The 25,524-nt window shown below is 45.7% G+C and overlaps 1 protein-coding gene across 2 annotated transcripts in view; it reads left to right on the forward strand.

Annotated features, from left to right (window-relative positions):
• The window catches only part of Pde8b (phosphodiesterase 8B), a 216,259-nt gene extending 190,735 nt beyond the window's left edge, over positions 1–25,524 (forward strand). For both annotated transcript variants that reach the window (XM_038322041.1, XM_038322042.1), the window contains exons 14-22: positions 596–760; positions 3,690–3,735; positions 4,137–4,272; positions 5,116–5,314; positions 15,794–16,011; positions 17,011–17,131; positions 19,407–19,574; positions 21,856–21,985; positions 23,731–25,524. In XM_038322041.1, coding sequence (XP_038177969.1) covers positions 596–760; positions 3,690–3,735; positions 4,137–4,272; positions 5,116–5,314; positions 15,794–16,011; positions 17,011–17,131; positions 19,407–19,574; positions 21,856–21,985; positions 23,731–23,840 — 1,293 coding nt within the window. In that variant the 3' untranslated portion in view covers positions 23,841–25,524. The remainder of the gene's footprint in view (positions 1–595; positions 761–3,689; positions 3,736–4,136; positions 4,273–5,115; positions 5,315–15,793; positions 16,012–17,010; positions 17,132–19,406; positions 19,575–21,855; positions 21,986–23,730) is intronic.

Consider the following 25,524-nt stretch of genomic DNA (forward strand, 5'->3'; position numbering starts at 1 on the left):
GAAAGAAACAGATCAGAAAATGTCTAGGAAAAGAATCATTTGGACTTGGTGGGCTGAGGAATGGGGGAGACATGTCAGACAGACCAGGCCTTGGGTAGGAGAGCACTTGCCTTCAGGCCAGGAGAATAGTTGTCTCTCACACCATTTGCTTGGTTTGTGAGAAGGGGCTAAGGCTGGGCTCTGATGTTTTAGGCACAGGAGGTATTGTAGTAGGTGAGTCTGGAAGGCTTTTGAGGCTCTCCCAGTCTGCGTGAAATGTGAAAATCTCCTTATGGATTGTGTGCCCTGAGTCATAGAGGTGAAAGATCGTTTCTGGAATGGCCATACAGTAGAGAACCAGACCTATGTCTTAGGAACTCCAACCCATGGAAGAGAGCTAGGGAAGGTTGTCAGCAAGGGATCCTGGGAAGCAGGGTCCTGAGTTGGGATGTCATGTGCCAGTGTGGGCTGCAGAGTGCACTTCATAGGGAGGGGCAGAGTGGGCCTGCCCTCTGAGCTAGGCATATGATCACTGACTTCTTCTAAATACGTCTGACTTATGAGAATTAGTATATTAATATCCTCACGTTTATTCTTTCTCTTTTTGCTTTCTTAGGTTATAAATATAATCAATGCGGCTCAAGAAAACAGCCCGGTTACAGTAGCAGAAGCCTTGGATAGAGTACTAGAAATTTTACGGACCACAGAACTGTACTCCCCTCAGCTGGGAACCAAAGATGAAGACCCTCACACCAGTGATCTTGTCGGAGGCCTGATGACTGTAAGTGCTAAGGAAAACCCAGAAATGCAGAGTGTTGGTCAAATACCCTAGAGTAGCCACAGGGCACTGTGGCCTCAGGGAGCAGAAGCACCTGGTGTAGAGGTGAGGCAGCTTGTTAATTTCTTTACGGTCATAGCCAAGATGCTTGTCTGTCCACCAGCTGACTAACCACAGCCGTTGGAAGAGCCTTGAGAAATCCTGTTAGAACAGAAAACGGGCAGGTGACCGAGGGTTAAACATACCAGAGAGAGGCTACATGGCTCCTGCTTCTTGTTCTTCTCTGTCTGAATTAGAGGACTGCATTTCCTTGGGCATCGGACTGTATCTATACAGTTATCCCTTTCCAGTCCATGGGTTCTGTATCTTGTGAATTCAACCAAGCCATCTGGAGAGGGGCAAGAACACAAACATGAGTGAGAGACCCAGGAGGGTACACTTGTGCGAGGTAGACACGGCACACACACACACACACACACACACACACACACACACATACACATACACACACACACAACCTGTTATCCCAGCACTCCAAGAAGTCGAGGCAGGATTGCAGATTTGAAGGCAGCTGGAAATACACGGTAAGACTGTGGACGGGAGGGATGGAGGAAGGCAGAGAGAGAGAGAGAGAAAGGAAGAAAATGGAAGGAGGAAGAGAGGGGTACATTTGGATGGAACACGTACATACATTTGCACTGTTGGTAGTATAAACAAGATTTTTACACAGAACATTGTATATTTATTGTAAACAGTAATGGGTCTATCTTCTAAAAAATGCTTACGCTCCTCTGGGTTTACTAAGACAGGCATGGTTCTGTAGATAAGGCCCTGTGAGGATTCCAAGGAATGACTGTTTAATGAAAGAGCTTGTACCTTCCCAGTGTTTCCAGCGACAGAGTCCTGTCTTTCAAGATGCTACAGCCAAGTTCCATTTCATTTTTGTGTTGGTTTTTCAAGAGAGGATCTCTCTGTGTAGCATCCCTGGCTGTCCTGGAACTCGCTCCGTAGACCAGGCTGGCCTTGAACTCACAGAGATCTGGAATTAAAGACATTCCAGCCCTGCCTGGCTCAAATTCCATTTCTAATCCTACGAAAGCAGAATAGCGCTCTCTGAGCTTAAAGCAGGGAGGTGGAAGGACTGGGCCTGCCAGTAATCTGAGACATACTAGCTGTGCACCCACTGGCTAAGGTCTACCTCGCCCCATTATTGTGTTCTTTTTGACTTTTAACATCACCTGTCCACCACTGAAGGAGAAAAGCCACCGTGCTCCTTTCTCAGAAGCCGAGGGGAGGACTCTCTAGGAAAGAAACATGACCCTAAGTTATCCCCTGCCGATTCCATTTTCTAGCCAGCCTTGAAAAACTGGGTTGCCGGCTGTCCAGCCCCTCCTCACCCATCCTTTGAGCCGTCTTCTGTTCTTCCTGGTCCCCAGGCTGGCACTGGCTGACCCGTTCCAATGCAGCATTAGTTTCAGTCATGACAAGGGACAGTCCCTTTGGGGCTCCAACCAAAGGACTCTGCGTCCAAGAACAAGCTGCCCCCCATCCTGCCACTTTGTGTCATTTTGTGCTTTCTATCCAGATAATGCTGAAAGGAGCCAGTGTGAGACTCCACCTCATTTGCATGAGACTTAGGGAAGTGGAGAAAAACAAGAAATGCACATTTGCTGCAGAGGCGGAACAATTGTGGCTGCGGGTTTTTTAATCTGCTCATCTGTTGCTGAATATTAAGATTTCTGCACCATGATCCAAAGTGTGACTTCAAGGGAATCCTGCATTAATTAATACCACTTTAAACTTTAGCACTTATTTTCTAGGGATAGCAAGCAATTCCAAAGAACTTTTGCAGGAAGATCTAAATAACGAGGGATTCAGGCACAGAGGCAGAGAGAGATTCAAGAGCATCCAGGGACTGGTTCAACCTCAAGTGCCAGCAAATGTCAGGGCACGGAAATCCTGTCCATTGTTCCTCTCTTAGTCTTGTCATGGTCATGACCAGGACAAAAGCAGCTTAAAAGGGAGTATGTCTACCTACAGCTTCACAAGTGTCAGTCCACCATGGTGTGCAGGAAGCAGAGTGAGCAGTGACGGGTGGGGGGGGGTCAGGGTAAGACAAGAGTCCCTGGGGACCCAGTGACTTGCCTCCTCCTCCCTACAGCCAGCCCCACTTTGCACATTTCTGCCAACAGTTTCTATCATTACCATTCAATTTTCAAATCTATCAGTGGACTGAACCGCCTCTCAGGTCAGAGCCCTTGGCTCTACTTAGCTCCAGGAAGTCCTCAAAGCCCCATACACAGCTGTGTTTTACTAATAGCCCAGAGCTCTCGATCCCCTCAAGTTGATGGTCAAGATCACCCATCCCACTCTTCAAAACCTCAGCTCCAGAAACACGGCTCTCAAGGACTAGCACAATGCCCACGCTCTGCAGCAGAAAATGTAGTTAGGAAAAAAAAAAAAAAGGCCCAGTGTTTAAAAAGACTTTCCAAGGCTTCCCCTCAAACATGGCTCTTGGGCTTTTCACGATGTATACCCGAGGACATAAAATGTCGCGGTGCAGATTAAGGGACTTTAGACATGTCAAAATCACACATATCCCAAACAAGATCCTTTCTGCGACTCCGTTTGTGAGGCTTCACAATGCCAGGAGAGAACGTGGCTATGAGAACTGAGCTGACTCACAGATCAGATGTGAGTCCTGCTGGCACTCATGACTGACTGCCTGTCCCTACTCCCTCACCCCCTGGTACTAGCACTATGGAAGATAGACTATCCCGTTTCTTAGCTGCTGCTGCAGTTTCAGTTTGAGCTCTGCCTTGACCTAGACTTCAGCCTGGGCTGCTCAGGATTCAGCCTCCGGCTAAGGACTGAGTTTAAGAGAATGGCGATGGGCATGAAGTGTGCATCTAACTGCGTCTCTCTCTTCCAGGATGGCTTGAGAAGACTGTCAGGGAATGAGTATGTGTTCACAAAGAGTAAGTGTTCCTGTGTCACTGGCTACTGATAACCCGGCTCCAGCCTGTGTCACCCCCAGGGTTATGATGATTCCATCACCTTGGTGTTGCATGCCAACGGCTCTCACAAATTTATTCCTATGGTCTACGTTTAAAGCAAGGCCTCCTGGTTAAAATGATTTCTCAAAGCATTTCCAGATAACGGGTGCCGTTCTCCATGTATTTAAATGGGCCTTAGAGTTATTTTTCTGTTTATGACCTTGAGATTTCATAACGTGAGAAGAGCCCTGGTATTAAGATCTCCCTATCAATGGAAGTTGGGGATTTTGTTTCTGGTGGCAACCCTAAAGTTGATGAGATGCCAAGGACACCTAAGGAGAACCCACACTTAACTTGCCCCCTCCACCCCTGTGTCTGCTCAGATGTGCACCAAAGTCACAGCCACCTTGCCATGCCTATCACCATCAACGATGTCCCCCCTAGTATCGCCCAGTTACTTGATAATGAAGAAAGCTGGGACTTCAATATCTTTGAATTGGAAGCCGTTACACATAAAAGGTATGTGGCAGCTCTGATGGAAGGCCGGGAGGGAGAGACAGCCATGCTCAAGGTCTTCGTATCTAGAAACTTAGATGGAATTATGTGTCCTCAATATGCTCTTATATGGAGAGGCTGTATCTAGATACAGGACATGCATTTCCTCACAACTACTTCCTTTGTGTCCATGAGCTTGGAGTTCAGAGTTTTTTCAACCCTCTCTCTACCCTATAAAAATGGATTGGAAGACAGGTTCAGTCATACACACGAGCAGTTTGAGAGACTGAGACAAGAGGCTTATTTGAGCTCAGGGATTCAAAACTAGCCTCGGCAACAAAAATTTATAATCATATTCTTTCTCTCCCTCTCCCTCCCTCCCCTCCCATCCACCCACACATCCCAACATAACGAGGATTTGATAGCATGGTAGATTCTCTTTGAGCCCGTCCTGACAGCAGGGAGAGGAGCTTCTTTTGTCTTAGGAGAAGACATTTCTTCCTGGGATGTTGGTCTGTGGAATATGACCATAGAGTAACATAATTCTAAGTGAGGGTGCTGAAGCCATTCAAACCATACCTTTAGCCCCCAGGCTCTTCCTAAGGGCATAACGCCTATGCAGGACTCCTGTGGAAGTAGGGGCGAAAAGGGGCCCATGGAGGTTTTGTGACTTACAGATAATCTAAAATAATACCTATATTGACTCGTATGAGTGCAAGGAAGGCGTTGGCAAAGCAATGCCAATGTTTGTGTGCCCCAAGCACGCTGAGCGATCACACACAAATCCCTTTGTTCGCTAATGTCACGAAAGGAAGATCTTTCTGGGCCACTGAACTCAATGAACAGGTGTTTGTTTCCTGTTTTCAGGCCATTGGTGTACCTGGGCTTAAAGGTCTTCTCTCGGTTTGGAGTATGTGAGTTTTTAAACTGTACTGAAACCACTCTTCGGGCCTGGCTGCAAGTGATTGAAGCCAACTACCACTCCTCCAATGCCTACCACAATTCCACCCATGCTGCCGACGTCCTCCATGCCACTGCTTTCTTCCTCGGAAAGGAAAGAGTGAAGGTAGACTCCAGACACCACAGTCTAGCTGTCTGTCTGCTGGGGTAGACTCCAGACACCACAGTCTAGCTGTCTGCTGGGGTAGACTCCAGACACCACAGTCTAGCTGTCTGCTGGGGTAGACTCCAGACACCACAGTCTAGCTGTCTGCTGGGGTGGACTCCAGACACCACAGTCTAGCTGTCTGCTGGGGTGGACTCCAGACACCACAGTCTAGGTGTCTGCTGGGGTGGACTCCAGACACCACAGTCTAGCTGTCTGCTGGGGTGGACTCCAGACACCACAGTCTAGCTGTCTGCTGGGGTGGACTCCAGACACCACAGTCTAGCTCTCTGCTTGGGGTGGACGCCTAAGAACTCAATCTTAGTAAATACATTAGACAAACAGCAATATTATATCCAATATGACAAGAAGGTTTGGAGTTTTGTGGAGGGTAGGGTTTTGAAACTACTTTAGATTTAGACCTTTTTCTAGCCCTCAACTCTAAAATGCTTGAATATTAACTGTGCTGCTGACTTTCTGTGACTGATGCGTGAACCCATACGTAACTATTTACCAGCTCTGGGAAATGGGTTTGTAAGACAGATTTAAAGGACTTATGGTTAAGAATGTGACCGTTATGTTACATTCCTAATAGGAACCACACAGCTTTGCCTGACTGATGTGCGTTCTGGTAGGTATGGGTGTATATATCTGTGACTTTTGCCTAATTGTGAGTCTCACATCACTTAGTCTTCAGGGTTCAGTGCTGCTGTGACCCTGTCCATGCCAAGTGAAGAGCTGGGAGGACCCATCACCCTCCCTTCTCAACTACCATCACTGGCACAGTGACACTCTGATCGCTTTGCTGTGGTGCAAACTAGAACTTAAAATTTAGAACTGGGAGTGTCGCTCAGAGATACAGCAGAAAGCCCTGAATTTGATTCCCAGTGCTGCTGACCCTGCAAAGATGTTCTTAGAAGACATTTTGTCGAGACCGCACGAACATCAATCTACGGAGAGTGCCACTGGGTTATTCTCTTGGAACAGGGCTAGTAAGGGATTACGACCCTGGTACTTAAAGGAGGGTGGAAAAGGCAGAAGGAACAGAAATGGGTAGAGGCTCCTTCTCAGATTTGCCAAAAACACATCCTGGCAATTTCACAATATTTCAAGAATGTATTCCAAGAATAATGCATTTGAAGATTGAAAGAAAGTGTTATGCCCGAAATCCAGATCCCTAAAACATCACCACGAGACCATATCTGATGCAAAAATAGTCTTTATTGTGAGTTAACTCGGGTCCCTCCAACGATCCAAAGCAGTAGCAGCAATGTTGATAGCAGCAACAGCAACAGCATAGGAGAGACCCTCCCGCAGTGGCAAAAAGAGGGGGTTTATATAGGGGAAGAGGTGTGAGGAATTTCAAGCCTCTGGGCTTGTGATTGGTTACCCCCAAGTGGGGTGAGGGGAATTCCAGACTTTCAGACATGGGATTGGCTGCCCCCTATGATGTAAGATTTCCAGACCTGAGGGGAATTCCAAGCCTCTAGGGGCTCAGTGATTGGTTCATTTTCTCTGCTCAGAGATTGGCTAGGTTTGTGTCAGGGGCAGAGATGGCTCTGATTCTGGGGCTAAACTATTTCTTTCTTTGGTTTCTTTTTGACTCTAATTTTCGGACCAGGGCAAATATCTTTAATATGCTCTGAATCTAAGGCTTAGTGTGTTCTTTTGGTCTTAGTTTCAGGGTCCAGGGACTTTTCCCTGGTTCTAGGTTTCGGGACAAAATGTCTCTTTCCCTGGCTCTGATCCCATTTTCAGGGTATGTTTTTCCCCCTGATTCTGAACCCAGAGCCAGGCTGCTTGGTGGTTGTGTTAGGGCTATAGACTCACTGAATCTGTGGGGGCATGGGTTTCTCATTCCCCCGCCCTAGCAGTAACTTTAGAGGACCCAATTGTGGGTCCTCATTGAGGGCCCCTGATGGAATGTAACTGAGACCATAGTATCATAAGCTGCACAGTGCTAATCTGTTCCCTGATGAAAATGAATTAGTAAGAATACAGGGCCAAAAAGCAAATAGGAAGGGCCCTAGCAATATGGATACTAAAGCAGTCAACCACAGAGAATCATTAAAGAATCCTTTCCTAACTCTGGTTACTGATTTCTTCCCACCTTGCATTGCTAGAGATGATGTCCAGTCCCCTAGGCCTGCTAACCCAAGGCTCTGGAGAATGTTTAATGTGTGGGTGGTTATAGGCACCTTCTTTTTATGGCTTGGGCATCCATATAGACTCCTTAACTAACTGTAGACAGGGCGTGTCCAGGGATATGGCAGCCTGATGGGGGAGCTGAGTTGACCACTGGCTATCTGGTGGCAACATCATCAGGAGATCTGACCTTAAATTTGAAGCTCAGGGACTAGGAACTTGGCCATCTCAGCAAAGCCTGGGATCCAGAGGTGGCAAGAGCCAGTCGGTCCCAGAAACGCTCTAACCTGCCTCCTGGTGGTTGGGAAAAGGGTGGCATTATTGTTTGACTGCTTCCTGCTGAATTGGGGCATTGAAGTTCTTGGGGCAATCTTGATATTTAACATCAAGACTTAAGCTTTTACATCCTCAGACCTTTATACCACTCTCCTGGACTCTTCCTGAAGTTGGATTCTTATTGCGATTAGGCTCAATTTCCCTGCCACATAGTGCTAGGTCTCAGTTTTTCTCCATGACCCCTTCATAAAACATTTTCCATTACCCCAAATTATTTCCTTATACTTCTTACATGCCACAAAACACTTTTTTTCCCTGCCTTAGCTGCCAGTCATCTACAGCCACGCTGGCATTTCTTTTTCCTTTCTGCTGTCCTACAACACTTTCTTGGGCCCTCAAAACTTCCTTATGTGATGCTTTCTCAAAAATCTCTTCACTTTTACATCCTTGAACAACACTTTATCTTCTCACTTTAGCTGGCAGTACACCATGAGGCTCTTTGTGGTGGCCACTTCTGGGACAATCCTTGACCCCGTGACCTATCTCCCAGCAATAGGCACATTGGTCCCTTTGAAACTTCAGCCTGTTGCTCTTTGGGGATGCCTTACTCTGTTCCTGGACTAGGCGGGGAATTGTTTTCCCCTGGATCCATAGCTGACACTGCCAGCAACATCCAAACCATGTTGCAAGTCTGTCTTTCATCTGCGGCCTCTCTAGTTCTCTGATCCCTTTCTCTTTTACTACCCTAACCTTTTCCTGCCTTTTCTCGTCCATCTTCAGAGGTCTCCCTACTTTTATACTGGCTAGGCCACCTATCTTTTTGCAGCTTTTGCTACTATCTAGGGCTGCTCAATTAACAAAACTAGGATTACTTCTTACCTGTGTTGCCTCAGGTTCCACAGGGGAATTTGACCTAAAGGCTTTCCTTAATCTCTCAAGATAGGCTGATGGTGACTCATTAACCTCCTGCCAAATGCTAAAGGTTTTAGCCACGTAAGTTGGGTGCTTAGCAGCCACCCAGAAACCCCTCATTAGAACCTGGTGGTAAACTTTGCCTTCTGGCGAACACAGGTCTACAGTGGCAAAGGGCCAATACTGGTTTTTCTGATCAACACAGGGGCCCATCATGCAAAGAGGGAGGGGCTATGGAGTCTGGCTCGCCAGGTTGCTTCCCAGAGTGTTCCTTTTCTTTTTTGGTTTTTCAAGACAGGGTTTCTCTGTGGCTTTGGAGCCCATCCTGGAACTAGCTCTTGTAGACCAGGCTGGCCTCGAGCTCACAGAGATCCGTCTGCCTCTGCCTCCCGAGTGCTGGGATTATAGGCGTGTGCCACCACGGCCTGGCTCCCAGAGTGTTCTTTCACAGATGCAAGGGGGATTAGGGATGGGCTCAGCCTCCTCTCCCCGCAGGTGTTTGGGGGCATCAGGAGTCAGAAGACTTGGGATCTTTGGAGGTGTTTGTGGCATCCCCCAAGGCAGATATTATTGGTGATACCCCAGGTTGGTGGTAAGTTATGGCTTTAGCCAAGATGGGGGTCTGCCAGATCAGTAGGGAACCTGATCCAGGTGTCCAGGTCATCCATAGATGATTTCTTTAGCCCTGCTAATGAGAGAAGGGTTAAAAGTGCCCTCCTTGGGCCAGTTCATAGTAGGATGGCCATTCCAGTTTACAGAGGCTTCAGAGTGGTCACACTCCCCGAAATCCTTAAGGTGGTCCAGGAAGAGGCTCAGGGGGTGGGAGGGTGACTAGGGATCAGGCCTATTATTTTCAGGGTGTTCCAACCACAGGGACATGACAAACACCGGTGATGCACACACAATCACAGATAACACAGGTGGCTGTGTTCAAATTTGGAAATGAGATTCCAGATTAACAGCCTGCAGTTGTGATCTGCTCAGTCTCTTTAGAGGAACTTAGGGGGATCCAGGCCCCTTCGGGAGGGTCTTTTGTTCCACTAGCAAGATCCCGGGGCATTCCTTAGTCCCCTAGCCAGTGTTCTTCTAATATGCCCACGTAGATCTTAACACTAAACAAGACCAGGGATGCCCACACACTTACAGGCAGGACAAGCAAATGGCTGTATATTTACCAGACAAAGTCACAGAAGGACAACAGACCAACACCAGACAGTGTACCGGTATAGCACACAAAAACAAAACAAAATTAAAAACAAAAACAAAGTGATCCGGCTTGCAGTAGGCAAGCCCCGTTACCCAATCGAAGGTCTGGTTTGAGGTGGGCAAGCCCTGTCTAGCAGGAACAACCTGCTTCAAAGGAAACTCTCCTCATGTACACTTGGCAAATCTTTCCTCACGTGCACTTACAGCGTGCTGGTCCTTCCTCCCGTACATACACTTAGATTTACAGAGTTGACTTTCCTTCCTCTCATACATACACTTAGATTTAAACCTTCTATCTTAGGCCATTTAGATCTTACAGGGTTTTGCCTGGGCAACTTAAAAAGGTATCTGTTTAGTTGGCGCCTTTAAGACTCAGTGGAGGGTGGTCATGGTGGGCTTGGTGATCCTGGACGAGCCCTCAAAAGGTATACCTAAAGTCTGAATCCCCAAAACATTACTAGGAGACCATATCTGATGCAAAAGCAGAGTCTTTATTGTGAGTTAACTCGGGTCCCTCTGTCTGTTCAAGGTGGCAGCAACAGGAATAGCATAGAAGACCCTTCCCATGGCAAAAAGAGGGAGTTTATATAGGGGAAGAGGTTTGGGAAATTCCAAGCCTCTGGGCTTGTGACTGGTTACCCCCAAGTGGGGTGAGAGGAATTGCAGACTTCCAGGCTTGGGATTGGCTGTGCCCCTATGATGTAAGGAGATTTCCAGGCCTAAGGGAAATTCTCAACTGCTAGTAAATGCCTAGGGGAATTCCAAGCCTCTAGGGGCTCAGTGATTGGTTCCTTTTTCTTGCTCAGGGATTGGCTGGTTTTGTGTCGGGGCAGAGATGGCTCCGATTCTGGAGCCAAACTGTTTCTTTCTTTGGTTCTTTTTACCGTTTTTGACTCTAATTTCGAGGCCAGGGTGAATATATTTGGTATGCTGTGAATCAAGGGACTTAGTGCATTCTTTTGGTCTTGGTTTCAGGGTCCAGGGACTTTACTTTGACTCTAGGTTTAGGGACAAAGTGCCTCTTCCACTGGCTCTGGTCCCATTTTCAGGTTGTGTTTCTTTGGCTGCTTGGGGGTTGTGCTAGGGCCATGGACTCACTGAATCTGTGGGGGCCTGGGCCTCTCAAATGGGAAAAAAGAAGGGAGGGGAGGAAAGAAAGAAGGAAGAGAGAGGAAGGAAGGAAGGAAGGAAGGAAGGAAGGAAGGAAGGAAGGAAGGAAGGAAGGAAAGAAGGAGTGATCACAGTATCAGCCAGTGTCTGTAATAAACACCTCTGGAACCAGACCCCTCTGAATCCCTGCTGTGGGTTCTAACACTTGTGAGATGAGACAGGACCCAGCTGAGGTCTCGCCACCAGCTGAGCAGAGCACCTGGATTATTAGCACCAAGTCTGGCCTGATCCTGCCATAGTTTGGAGTTGATGTGAAGGTGACCCTCTCTTAAGAGACCTTTTGGAAAACGGGGACCAGTGCCAGAGTCCCAAGTCTCAAATTCTCTAGCAGCTCTAGAACAAAGGTTCGAACTCATTGCGACCTACGTACAATCCAGAAGGTGTCTCCTGGCTCCAGCAGCTCCTGCCAGGAGTTCAGAAAGGGCAGCTCAGCATGAACATGGAAGACTTGGGCTATTCAAGTTCAGGCTTGGCTAAATTCAGCCCAGGTTCACTGGCCAGTCCACCAAGATGGACTGTCCCCCAAGTGGGAGTCACTTCTGAGGGATCTTCCATTAGACCTGCCCCTGATGACAGGAATCAGGAAAATTATATTCTTACCTCTTTTCTGAATCATTAGTCCCTCCAACTTCTTAGGGGTGATACAACTCAAATACAATCTACGAGTTCCGGGAATTGATGCTTCCTGCATGCTGAGTGCATACCTTACCACTCAGTTCCACCTCCCAATGCTGAAGTTAAATTTAGTTTTTGAAAAACTTATTCTCTGAAAATTTCAAACAATATACTCTGATCATATCTCCAACTCCTCCAAGAGCCCCCCCCCCCCCACCTCCCTATCCACTCAACTTTATGTTCTTTCTTAAAACAACACCAAAAACATGGAGTCCAGTTTGTGTTGGCCACCCGCTTCTGAGCATGGGGCCTGCCCTAGTATAGGGCTGATCTACCCATTGCCAATCCATTGGAGAAAACCGAGTTTTCCCTTCCCAGCTGCTGTCAGTTTTGTCCACTTTCCCACCTCCATGCTGGGACCATGTTAGGCTCGAGTTTGTACGGGTCTTGCACAAGCTGTCACAGTCTCTGAGTACACCCGTGCATCTACCCGTGTCTGGGAAACATTGTGTCCTTACGTTATCCACCACCTCTGACTCTGAAGACCCTTCTGTCTCCTCTTCAGCACAAAGCCCAGAGCCTTGAGGGGAGGCGTGTGATACAGACATTTCATTTATGGCTGAGTGCTCCAAAGGCTCCCATTCTCTGTCCATTGTCCAGTTGTGAGTCTCTGTTAATTCCCATCTACTGCAAGAAGCAGATTCTCTTATGGAGGTTGAGTGTGATTGTGGGCATAGCAATATGTCATTAGGAGTCATTTTGTCACTGCATTCCTTTAGGGGAAAAATAGGTTTGCCTTTGGGGCCTGTGACCTAACTGGTCGCAGGTTCTTGTTCTCCTTAGCAATGTCAGGTCTGCATTCCATCTTATGGACTGGGCTCAAGTCCAATAAAAAAGTGTTTGGTTGGGTCCCCATCACGTGCCACTATTGCACCAGTGGGCATATCTTGCCAGAAGGATCATTATTGTAGTTCACAGCAGTCCTAGTTGGGAGAGATGGATGGATACTTTTCTCCTAACTCCTAAAAGAAACACACATATCTACAAGCATAAAAGCTAGCTTCCACATATGAGGAGAAATATGCACTGCTTGTCTTTCTGGGTTATGCAGTCCTTGTTTGTGATGATCGTTTCTAGTTTCATCTGTTTGCCTGCAAATTTCACTTTTCTTAACAGCTGAATAATATTCTATTATGTAAATGTACCACATTTTTATAATCCATTGGCCAGCTGGTGGGCACTTAGGCTGTTTCTAATTTCTGGCTATTATGAATAGCACAATGATGAACATTGGATGAGCACACATCTTTGTAGTCAGAAGAATCTTTGGGGTATATGCCCCAGAGTGATATGTTTGGATCTTTTGATAGCTCTATTTTCAGCTTTTTGAGGAACCGCCACACTGATTTCCATATTGAATGTACAAGTTTGCACTTCAACCAGCAATAAATAAGTGTTCCCCTTTCCCCACATCCTCACCAGCATAAGCTGTCATCTGTTTTGATCCTGCCTGGCCATTCTGATACTGTGATAAGATGTAATGTCAAAGTAGTTTTAATTTGCATTTCCCTAACAACTAAGGATATTGAATGTGTAAGTTGTTTCTGAGCCATTCGTGATTCCTGTTTTGATAATTTTGTTTAGCCCTGTCCTGGTTGGTTTTTGTCAACTTGACACATGCTTTAGGAATTCCTACAGCCAGTAGCCTTTAAGTTACCTGCCCACTTGGGCGTGACCTCTTATACTATAAATGCCTATGTAAAGCACCAGCTGGCCTCTCTTCCAGCAGCGTGATTTGGTTCCTGTTCCCCATTTGTGCAGAGGATTGTGATCTGTGAGTCTACCCCTAAATAAATAACCCTTTATTACTCAATTCTGAGCTAGTGTGGGATTTCTTTTTAGCGTCCTTCTTCGGACACAAACCTAGACATATTTGGGAAGAGAGAACACGCCTCCATCAGATTGCCGGTATGAAGTCTGTAGTGCATTTCTTGATTGATTGATGGAGGTAGGCCCATCCCAGAGGGGCAGTGCCTCTCTGGTAGTTTTTATATAAGAAAACAGGTTGAGCAAGTCACGAAGACCTCTGTATCAGTTTCCTCCCCCAAGTTTCTTTTTGATCAGTGTTTTATCACAATAATAGAAATCCTAAGTTCCAGGCTACATTTTAAAAATGGGGGGGGGGGGGGGCTGGAGAAATGGCTCAGCGGTTAAGAGCACTGACTACTCTTCCAGAGGACCCGGGTTCAATTCCCAGCACCCACATGGCAGCTCACAACTGTCTGAAAATCCAGTTCCAGCGGATCTGACACCTTCACACCAATGCACATAAAATAAAGATAAATAAATCATTAAAAATTTTTTAAAAATTGGGTTGGTTGTTTCTTTATGTTCAGGTTTCTTTAGTTCTTTGTATATTCTAACCAACCCTCTGTCAAATGTATAATTATTATAGTTTTTCCCATTCTATATACTGCCCCTTCAAATGATGACGTTCTTTGCTATACAGAAGTGTTTAGCTTCATGAATCCTATTTATTTTTGATCTTAATGTCTGTGCTATCAGGGTCCTATTCAGAAATTCTTTTCCTGGGCCAGTGAGTACAAGCCTAACCTATTGTCTCTTCTACCGGACTCAGGGCATCAGGGCTTGAGGTCCTCGGTCCATTTGGAGTTGAGTTCTATGTGGGGTGAGGATGCAGATGTTTGCATTCTTCTAGATGCAGCCGTCCAGGTTGACCAGCACCGTATGTTAGGCAGTATCTTTTCTCAAGGGTGTGATTTTTGGCTACTCTGTCACAAATGAGGTGTCCATAGGTGTGTAGATATATGTCTGAGTCTTCTATTTGATTCCACTGATAAACATGTTTGATTTTATGATAATATCATGCTGGTTTTTTTATCACTATAGCTCTATATAATACCACTTCCAGTCAGGGATGGTGAAGTTGCCAGCAGTTCTTTTATTGTTCAAGATTGTTTTACAATCCTGGGTTTTCTGTGTTTCTACATGAAGTTTTAAGATATTTTCAATTCTATGAAGAATTGTGTTGAGATTTTGATAAGGATCGCATCGATTATGTAAATTGCTTTTGGTGGGTGGTCCATTTTCACATTAACCCTACCAATCCATGAACGTGGAAGATCTTCTCAGCCTTTGGTGTCTTCGGGTTCCTTCTTCAATGTCTTAGAGTTTTCATTAGACAAGTCTTTTACGTGCTTGGTTAGTGTTGTCTCACAACATTTCATTTTTCCCTTTTTGTAAAAGTATTGCTTCCTATGCTTCTTTCTCAGCGAGTTTGTCATTTGTATGCAGGAAGGCTACTGATTTTTATGTTTTGTATCCAGCTACTGTGACCATTTTTGTCATCTGTAGAAGTTGTTTGGCAGTTCTTAGGGTCTTTTATGTATTACAACCATATCACCTGCAGATAAAGATACTCTAGCATCTGCTTTATCTTTTGATTCCCCCGATCTCCTGCAGCTGTCTTCTGCTCTAGCTAAGACTCCAAGCGCTATATTGAACAGATAGAAAGCAGACATTCATGTCTTGCTCCTGATTTTTGTGGGAATGCATTGAGTTTCTGTCCATTTATATTGATGTTGGCTGTGGGCTTGTCATAAATTGCCTTTATTTACTGAGATATATCCCTCATATCCTGAATCTCTCCAGGACTTTTATTATGAAAAGGTGTTGGAGTCTGCCAAAGGCCTTTTCTGAATCTAATGAGATGCTCATGTGGTTTCTGTCCTTTAGTCTATTTATGTAGTGAATTATGCTTATGCACTTACATATGTTGAGCTATCCCTGCATCTCTGGGATGAAGCTAACTTGATTGTGGTTGATAATCTTTTTAGTGAGCTCTTGGATGTGGTTTGCAATTATTTTATTGAGTTTTTTGCATCTATGTTCATAAAGGATATTGGTCTATAATTTCTTTTTTGTTGAGCCTTTGCGTGGTTTAGGTATCCAGAGTAATAGGGGCTTTATAAAAGGAACTGGGGAACATTCCTTCAGTTTCTATTTTGCAGAATAATTTGAGGAGGGGTGGTGGTAGTGCCATGTCAGTCCCCAGAAGCCCACGGGTGATGCTCAGTGTTCCTCCCCATATTCCAGGGAAGCCTTGACCAGCTGGATGAGGTAGCTGCTCTCATTGCTGCGACAGTTCACGATGTGGACCACCCTGGAAGAACCAACTCCTTCCTGTGCAACGCAGGCAGCGAGCTCGCCGTGCTCTACAATGACACTGCAGTCCTGGAGAGTCACCACACAGCCCTGGCCTTCCAGCTCACCGTCAAAGACACCAAGTGCAACATTTTCAAGAATATTGACAGGTGTGTTATTTGTGGTTGGACGTCTGTGCTTACTACAAAATTATAGAGAATGGTTATTCTAATTTGGACTTAAATTCTGTCACTATCAAGGACCTGTAGAGAAAGATTCCTTTTCAGGAGCCAGTTTGCTTAGTTCCTCAATCTGCCTCTTCAGGTTAGTATGTGATAAGAATTCTCTGGTAGTCTTGTGCTGTTGCTCCAACCACTGCAACATCTATCAACTGCAAGTTCAAGAATTACATGAAAGGAAGCTTCCTCAATACCATCAGAAGAAAGAGTGGCAGTTCTCTACATTAGGGATCGGTCTGCACGGACTGCAGTCAGACACCTCATCTGGCTGCCACTTTGGCCTGTCCCGTCCTTCCACTTCCTTGTCTTCGTGTTTTCTTTTTCCTTTCTCTCTCTCTCTCTCTCTCTCTCTCTCTCTCTCTCTCTCTCTCTCTCTCTCTCTTTCTCTCTCTCTCCCTCCCTCCTTCCTTCCTTCCTTTCTTTCAAGATTTATTTATTTGGTATGTATACAACATTCCTTCCATGTATGCTTGCATGCCAGAAGAGGGCACCAGACCCCATTACAGATGGTTGTGAGCCACCATGTGGTTGCTGGGAATTGAACTCTGGACCTCTGGAAGAGCAGTCAGTGCTCTTAACCTCTGAGCCATCTCTCCAGCCCGTCTTCGTGTTTTCAAAGAAAGGGGCTGGAAGCACCTTTGGAACAACTGTCTACCACATGACATGTACTTTTTCTTAACATTCAAGTGAAGAAGAGTCAGCAGTCACTGGAGAACACAGAATAGCATCAACAACAATTCGGGCTTATCAGGCTGAATAGACAGGCCTGGGATCAGTAGTCACTTGACTCTGTCCCACCAGGGAGGCGCAGCTGCAAGGCAGTTCTGACTTAGGGCATGATGTGAACAAGGAGCCATTTATTATTATCTTATTTATCTTATTTATTTATTTATTTATTTATTTATTATTTTTATTTATCTTTTTATTTAGGAACCATTACCGAACGCTACGCCAGGCTATCATCGACATGGTTTTGGCCACGGAGATGACGAAACACTTTGAACATGTGAACAAATTTGTGAACAGCATCAACAAGCCACTGGCAGCTGAGGTAAGCATTCCTACGGAATAAGACACAGCAGTGTGTTTCCATGAGCGCCTGCTCCAGCAGCCAAGCGTTTTCTCCTTGAATGTGAGGTGAGCTTGGGGTTAGAAGCAGACACAAGCCCAGCCACTTGTTTTCCTTGGGGATGAGACAGATTGACAGCTGTCTGCTGCAATTGCATGCTCCTTGCAAGGCCGGCCTTGACACAAAGGGATGGAAGGAGCTGGGCCCAGAGTGTGTAACAGGAGGGGCCATAGATGAGCTGAGACGAGTGTAAATGGTGGTGTGATGGGAGACCCTCGTTCTCTCTGTTCTTGGATCTCTCAGGATTACAAAGTTAGAGACTGTTTTACAGAACTATAATCTTACTGGTATCTGAGGACCATGGTGAAACAGGTTTGTTAGCTCTTTTCTGTCACTCTGATAAAAAATGTGTTAGGGAAGAAAAAGGTTATTTGGCTTCTTGGGCGGTCTCTCATTGAGCGACATTAAGATGGGAACCTGCAGGCAAAGATGCTTGCTCGTTCATGCAGTGTTTGACAAGGGAACTCACTCCCAGCCAAGGAAGTGTGGTAGACACCACAGAAGGAAGCTTACTGACTCATTCAGCAGTTTCACCCCTAGCCAATTGTCTTACAGGTCAGAACCCTTGCTGGGGGATGGTGCCACCCACAGTAGGATGGTCTTCCCACAACCATTACCAATCAAGACAGTCCCCCAGAGATGAGCTATCAGCCAATAGGAACTGGGCAATCCTCTAGTTGAGATTTTCTTATTGATAGTTAAAGCCAACTAGTACAGAAGTGTTTCCTCTTCCTGCTTCCCCTGCCCTCTTTCAAAAAAATAAAATGAAAACCAAGAGAGACAAACTGACAAGAAAAATCTGTAGGGAGGTGGGGAGGATCTAGAGAAGGGAATGATAATCAATACATAGTATATAATTTTTTTCTTAAATAAAAATTTTAAGAAGAGAGAAATTTACCATGAACCTGCTTTATGGGCCTGACAAATGTGGGCTTTAGAAACACAGATGTGATGTTCATTCCTTGCTAAGATAAAGTCAACTATCCTCAGAAGCCATAAAAGTTGTCCATAACTCTGCTAAAGCAGTTTCTAGTCTTGTGAAAAAGACCCTAGAAAAGGCAGAATAAACATTTTAAAGATAACTTGATGATTAATGAGGACACTGTCTGTAGAACCCATCACATGACCAGCCTAGGGAGAGGACCAGTGTCCACCTCACCTGTGTCGAGCCCCATCTCTCACGGGCTCCACCACACAATGCCAAGGCTTTCCTTCCAACCAAGGATGGAGGGGAACAAGCATCGCGATGTGTAGAGCAGACCACTCTACAGGATGACAAAATTTAGAACCAGGAAGGTCCTGTCTCCATGCCTCCAGCTCCATTTGAAATCTCCTCCCTGCCACATCGTCTGTGGTAAACAAGCTGTCTCAAGGTGCTGGGAGAACAGCTCCCAGAACAGTGTCCCTTTCAGGGATCCAATAAATAGGACCAGCCTCGAAACAGAATCCCGCTACACGTCATGCTGCCTTTCAGCTTGGCAGAGCTCCGGAGAGCTAATTAACTGTTTCATACAAACCGATGGTGCCTTTGGAACCAAATATTTTTCCAGGCTCTGTGCAACTAGCCTGTGAATGCTTACATCTCCACGTACCTGCTCACATACCCCAGGGCTACTGGCACTGCCCCACCAGGTACACACTACCTGGTGTATGATCATGTTTTCAGAGGCTGCTGAATACACATCCACATCGCATTTTGGCCCAATGTCTATGTTTCACACCTCACACTAATTATCTCTCAGGGAGAATCCGCCAAGAAAACACACAAATGTATACATGCCTTAAGGAGTGGGGGTGGGAAGGCGGTGAGGAGAAACAAGCCAAAACAAAGAAGTAATCAAAAAGTCAGAGTTTTCCTACTTTTGATGCATTGAAGTAACTGAAAGTTGCGTTTTCAACACATTTCTGAGGAGTCAGAGGAGACCCTTTTTAGGGTAATCTTCTAAACTGCTCAGAACAAACAGTGCCTTAGAGCTGTCGTGTCTGAGAAGGTCGTGAGCGAGCGAATGGGTGGTGACAGGGATTGTTTCGCCTTTTAAATTCTATACTACACTGATGGCTTTTAAAGACTACGCTAGCATATTATATAGGGGTGTAGGAATCCAGCAGTTCCCTTTGCTAAGTCACAACCACAGCTACGCGCCAGGCGAGTTAGCCTCTGCCACTTCAGCAGCCCTGATCTGATCATGTTTTCCAGAGCGAGGGCAGCGACTGTGAATGCAACCCCACTGGGAAGAACTTCCCCGAGAACCAGATCCTGATCAAGCGCATGATGATTAAGTGTGCTGACGTAGCCAACCCTTGCCGACCCTTGGACCTGTGCATTGAGTGGGCTGGGAGGATCTCCGAGGAGTATTTTGCGCAGGTGTGTGTGTGAGAAGTGTCCCTTTCCTTCTAGGAACAGGCCCTGGGGCCACAGAACCCTGTAGGTTCCACAGCTAGTGAACGCCTCTTCTCCGGAAGGGACATACCTCAGCTCTGCCAAGAGCAGACTCAGGGTTCTCTCAAGAGACAGGTCAATGTACTAGTCACTGACCAAAGCCCTCTAACGTAAGGAAATTCTGTAATTGTTAGACCCTGAGCTTTTGTAAGTTCATAGATATAGACATAGGTAGAACATTGGTTCTAAGGGACAGGGGGCAGGGAGTGGGTAAGAGCACTTGCTACACAAACATGAGGACTTAAGTTCGAATCTTAGCACCTATTCAAAGAAGCAGGACGTGGACATGTGAGCACCTTTTACCCCAGCAGGTCAGCGGGAAGAGACAAGACCATTGGGGTTTGCTAGGCACCAGCCCAGCTCTAGAGCCAGAGAGATTTTGTCTCAAATGAATAAGACGGAAAAAATAATTGATAGAGCAGGGCCCCTGATATCCCTTTGTGCGTGAACACCAAAACACACAGGTACATATGTGCCACACATAATAATCACATGTATACATGTATGCATACATACACATACCAAAAACTACTCCTAAGAATGTATCTGTACTAGATTCTTCAGGGATTCACATTTTTTTTCCTAAAGGAGAGAGAGGCTTTACACAGTGAGATTTAGAGTTATATTTTTTGAAGGATTTAAAAATTAAAAACAGGATAAAAAAGAAAACTCCAGAAGACGGTAAACTGCCAGATGGCTTTTGAAGTAGAGTCCTACTTCAAAGGAAAACTCTAAAGACTGGCGTCTGTATGTGTGTCGGAAGACAAACTGGTAGCAGCTGTGGTGTGCTCTCTGGCTGAAATGCATTACTGAGGCAGGATCAAGAATAGCTGACATTGTACGGCAGGGCTGGTTGAGAAGGAGCCTCTGAACTGCAGAAAAATAAGGCAGGCAGTTCTGAGCTTACCCATATTGGAGATGGGTATGAGGGAATAGAGAGGATGGGGTACGGACAAATTACTCCAAGAACACCAGTGGATATTTTAAGGCTCCTTGATGAACTGAGTGAGCTGAGCCGGAAGTCATGAACAGGTTTCCTGGGACCCACGTGGAAAGAATTTGAAGCCTTACTCCTAGTTACTGACACTGGGAGGATGTTCTACTCTTAAATTCTCTGACCAAAGCTTCCAACTTAGGTGTCCTTTTCTCTAGTATGACCCGGAAATCAGATTGCAGAGGAGGCCTGGGGTGAGCTCCAGGCACTATCAGGAGATGTGGATCTCACCGTCCAACTTCAGGCATCCAGACAGGAGCACACACCGCAACACATGACACACTCAGCTTTCCAGGCACCTTGACAGCTACTGTTAATGCGCCCGGGGGCAAAAGTAGCACATTCAGCTCTTTGCTCAACCTTGAAAGTCCTAGTCCTAGAGGCACCCCGGCTGTGGCTGCAGCACAAAGGCTTCCCGCGCTTGCCGTCTTGCCAGGCAGAAGAGTCAAAAGACATATCCTAAATGGCTAAGATGCTAAAAGCAGGTCGTTCCCATAGCTGCATGTGTTGTTTTTAAGGGAAGCCAGTTACAAGCCCACACCTGTGAGCCTGCAGCCAGGACATCAGTGACTACTGCCCCTGCCTCGTGACGTCCACCGCTTCCATTTCATGGGCCAGCAGCAGTTTTTTTTTTTTTTTTTTTTTTTTTTTTTTTTTTTTTTTTGGTTTTTCGAGACAGAGTTTCTCTGTGGCTTTGGAGCCTGTCCTGGAACTAGCTCTTGTAGCCCAGGCTGGCCTCGAACTCACAAAGATCCGTCTGCCTCTGCCTCCCGAGTGCTGGGATTAAAGGCGTGCGCCACCACCGCCCGGCCTACAGCAGTTTGATCTTTGCTGCAAACGTTGATTAGTGCAGGCTGAGTAGGGGTTTAGATCTGACTTCTCAGAAATAAAAACAGATTACAGAAAAGGGGGCTAAATTCCTTCCACGAGATCAGTGCTTCTGGGAGCACAGTGCCATGAGGGCCAGTGTGACACAGCCCTGTGGGAAACACTGTCCTAACATTCCTTAGGTCTTGAGTTCAAGAGAAGAGAGAGGGGAAAGTGGAGGGACAGAGAGAAATCTGAGAGCGAGGAGACCCGAACACGGTCACGTGGGTCATCTCAGGAAATTGCTAAACTCTGCACCTTGGGGTTCTTCTGACTGTGAAGGCTTCCCATGTGTCCCATAGCCCTGTGCAGCAGTGTTTGGTTTTGGTTTTTCTCCTGTCACAGACCGATGAGGAGAAGAGGCAGGGGCTACCTGTGGTGATGCCAGTGTTCGACCGCAGCACCTGCAGCATCCCCAAGTCCCAAATCTCCTTCATTGACTACTTCATCACAGACATGTTCGACGCGTGGGACGGTGAGTGAGATGCTCTTTTACCGCCACAAAGAACATTTTTGTCACACTTAATGAAGATCACCTTTAGGGGCATAGGCTGGGCCTAACGATAAACAAAATGTAAATATATATTTCATTTTTGTTATAAACAAAACTGTGAGAATGTTTTTAACATAAATACACACATCTGTGTGTGTATGTGTATGTGTGTGTATGTGTGTATGTATGTGTGTATGTGTGTATGTGTGTGTACGTGTGTATTCTGAGCCCTTTGCGAGCAGCTAGAGTGTGTATGTGTGTATGTGTGTGTATGTGTGTATATATGTGTGTATGTGTATGTGTGTGTATGTGTATGTGTGTGTGTGTATGTGTGTATTCTGAGCCCTTTGCGAGCAGCTAGAGTGTGTATGTGTGTATGTGTGTATGTGTGTGTATGTGTGTGTATGTGTGTGTATGTGTGTATGTGTGTGTGTGTTTGTGTGTATTCTGAGCCCTTTGCAAGCAGCTAGAGTGTGTATGTTTGTGTATATGTGTGTGTGTGCGTGTGTATGTTTGTGTGTATGTGTGTGTATGTGTGTGTGTATTCTGAGCCCTTTGCGAGCAGCTAGAGTGTGTATGTGTGTGTATATGTGTGTGTGTGCATGTGTATGTGTGTGTGTGTTCTGAGCCCTTTGCGAGCAGCTAGAGTGTGTATGTGTGTGTGTATGTGTGTGTGCGTGTGTATGTGTGCGTATGTGTGTATGTGTGTGTGTGTGCGTGTGTGTGTGTGTGTGTGTGTGTACGTGTGTATTCTGAGCCCTGTGCGAGCAGCTAGAGTAGGCGCATCCCAGCGTCTGGCACAATCTTGAGTGCACAGACACAGTGAACGCGTGTTACCTGGCTGAGTAAGTCTTCACTTTTTCACTTTTCAGAGGACAGCTTCCCAAAGTGAACAACTGTTTCATTCTCACCCTGGAAGGAATCCCATTAAGTAAAATGTATTTCATTCTCTGTGAATTTCAGATTTAAGAGAGTTACATAAAAAGCCTGTTTACTTCAGCAGCTAACTGGGGTGTCGCTCACAGCTCAGAGTGGAGGACTGCTTGTACAAAGCCCTGGGTTCAACTCCTAGAACTATAAAACAAACAAATGATTTTTTTTTTTTTTTAGTTATTTTGAGACTGCGTTTCTCTGTGTAACCGCCCTAGCCTGTCCTGGAACTAGCTCTTGTAGACCAGGCTGGCCTTGAACTCACAGAGATCCACCTGCCTCTACCTCCCATAATGCTGGGATTAAAGGAGTGTGCTACCACTGCCTGGCACAAATAAATCAATCAAAGAAAGAAATCTAGTGTTCGCATACATATGCTGACTTGCAGCCCAAGGCCTCGGGGATCTCTGTTCTGTTCTTTTTGTGGGGTTCATATGCAAACAGATGTCAGAGTGAGTTCTTCTTAGGTGTTGTACCTCAGGAGCCAACGTCTTTGTCTATACAGGGCTTCTCTTTGGCCTGGAGCCTCCCAATTGGATTAGGCAGGCAGGCTGGCTGGCTAGTGAGCCCCAGGGATCCGCCTTTGCTACCTCCCCAAAGATGGGATTACAAGTGCATGCTACCATGGCCATCTTTTTTATCTGGTCTGTAGACTGGGCTCAGGTCCTCAAGACTGCATGGCAAAGCAATCTTCTCTATCTTCTCTACTTCTGCTCCCCAAGGCCAAGCCTAGTAAGTACTCCCGAGATCCAACTTTGTGTAATGGGTTTCTTTGGATTCTGTTCATGTCCCTGCAGCCTTTGCACACCTGCCAGCCCTGATGCAGCACTTGGCAGACAACTACAAACACTGGAAGACACTGGATGACCTCAAGTGCAAAAGTCTGAGACTTCCGTCTGACAGCTAAAGCCAGGCCAGAGAAGGGGCCTCTTGATCTACGACGGACACTGTGAACCGCAGAGTCGTGTGAACAAGAGGCTTTTCTGTATGATGAGAACAGGTGTAGATTAAGGAGCTAGTGTTTAATAGCTGACCTGAGTCATGCACGCCCCCAAATTTCATCTTTCAGAAAGTTATATTCCATCAGTAAAAATATGTTCTTTTAAATCACTTAGTGACAAAACGAACCGCTTGGCAGTCTCCTCTGCCACGCTGTGCGTGCCCTTACAAAACCGTGGAGCTGACTCACTGTAGTTACACGCAGGGCACAACCAGCAGAGAACCTGGCGTCTGTGAGCCCATTCTGATGGAGACCATGCCGCTTGGCCAGTGTCCGGCTCATCCTCCACCGGAACACTCACTACTGAGATTTAGCTGCACTGCTTTCCTCGACGGCAGGAGGGTGAAGGGTTCCTAAAAAGCTTCTCTGAGCAGATATATGTAAGAAAAGAAGCTACTTTAAGATGCGCAGAATGAGGACGAGTTCATCTCCAAACTAGTTAGCATCACAGTTCCCATGACTACATGGCAGGTAGCATGACGCCCACGTGAGAACACAGCTTTGGCCTGGTGAGTGTCCCTCGGATGGGCGTCAGCCACCTGCGGAGCCCTCATTCCTGGAAGGGACTCACCTCACAGGAGGCCAACTGATGCGGAAGGAGCAGGAGCTTGCCTGAGTGTCCCCTGCTTCAGGCTCATGGACACATGTCAAGAGTGTCTATAAAAGCCATTAAATATGAATGCTCGTGAGCAAGCTTTTAAAAAAAAAATACAAGATTTAAGAGAAGAAAAATTTATATATATATATATATATATATTTGTTGTTCAAAGATTTTTATTAAAATAATCTAAACGCCCTGGATCTTCATCCCTAGAATTTTCTGGGCATTACTTGTACATCTGAATTTGGGGAGGAAATGGGAAAGTTTCAAGGTTCAGATATTCTTAATTTATATTTGAGATCATGCCATTTGCTTTAATGATGTAAAAAGGGATTGTGAGAAATGTCAATATATCAGAAGACAGGCGTATGGAGAGGCAGTAAACACTATTTTAAGCTATTAATTGTATGGTAAGGCTGAAAGCACAGTGCATATTTTTATACGACTCTTCTCACAATTTTCTGTGCTCGGCATAAAGTCAGACTCGAGATCTTTCCTTTCTCTCTTATCAGCCATCCCTTCTCTGTGTATTACAAATATCAGAAACTAAGTAAACAAAATACCTTAGTTTTATTTTATCTCTACTCCATGATGCATTTTTAAGAGGCATAGAAACCGAACTGATTGAATCAGTAGCTACATTTTCCCCAAATGAAAATTGGACTGCAGACTATGTAAAAACTCGGTACATGGAAAAGAAAGAGATAACTAATCACTATGTCATGTGCCAGTGTTTTTTTTCTATGTTTTGTACCAAAGTGTAAACATATATGATAATTCCATGCACAGAAATGCATCTAAATTATTTTTGCTAGACGGTAGGAGGGCTTGATTCACCGGCGGGGACAGAGCTGGCTTTGTATTGTATTACCGCATTGTGTACATGTGATGAAATGTTTTTGTGAAGTTCTTGTAACTAAATTCTTACAGTCATTTTTCATTCCCAACAGCTGTTTTTATTTTATCTCTTTGGCCTAAACTTTTCATAAT

The sequence above is a fragment of the Arvicola amphibius genome, chromosome 3, assembly GCF_903992535.2.
Source record: "Arvicola amphibius chromosome 3, mArvAmp1.2, whole genome shotgun sequence".
NCBI classification, from domain to species: Eukaryota; Metazoa; Chordata; class Mammalia; order Rodentia; family Cricetidae; genus Arvicola; species Arvicola amphibius.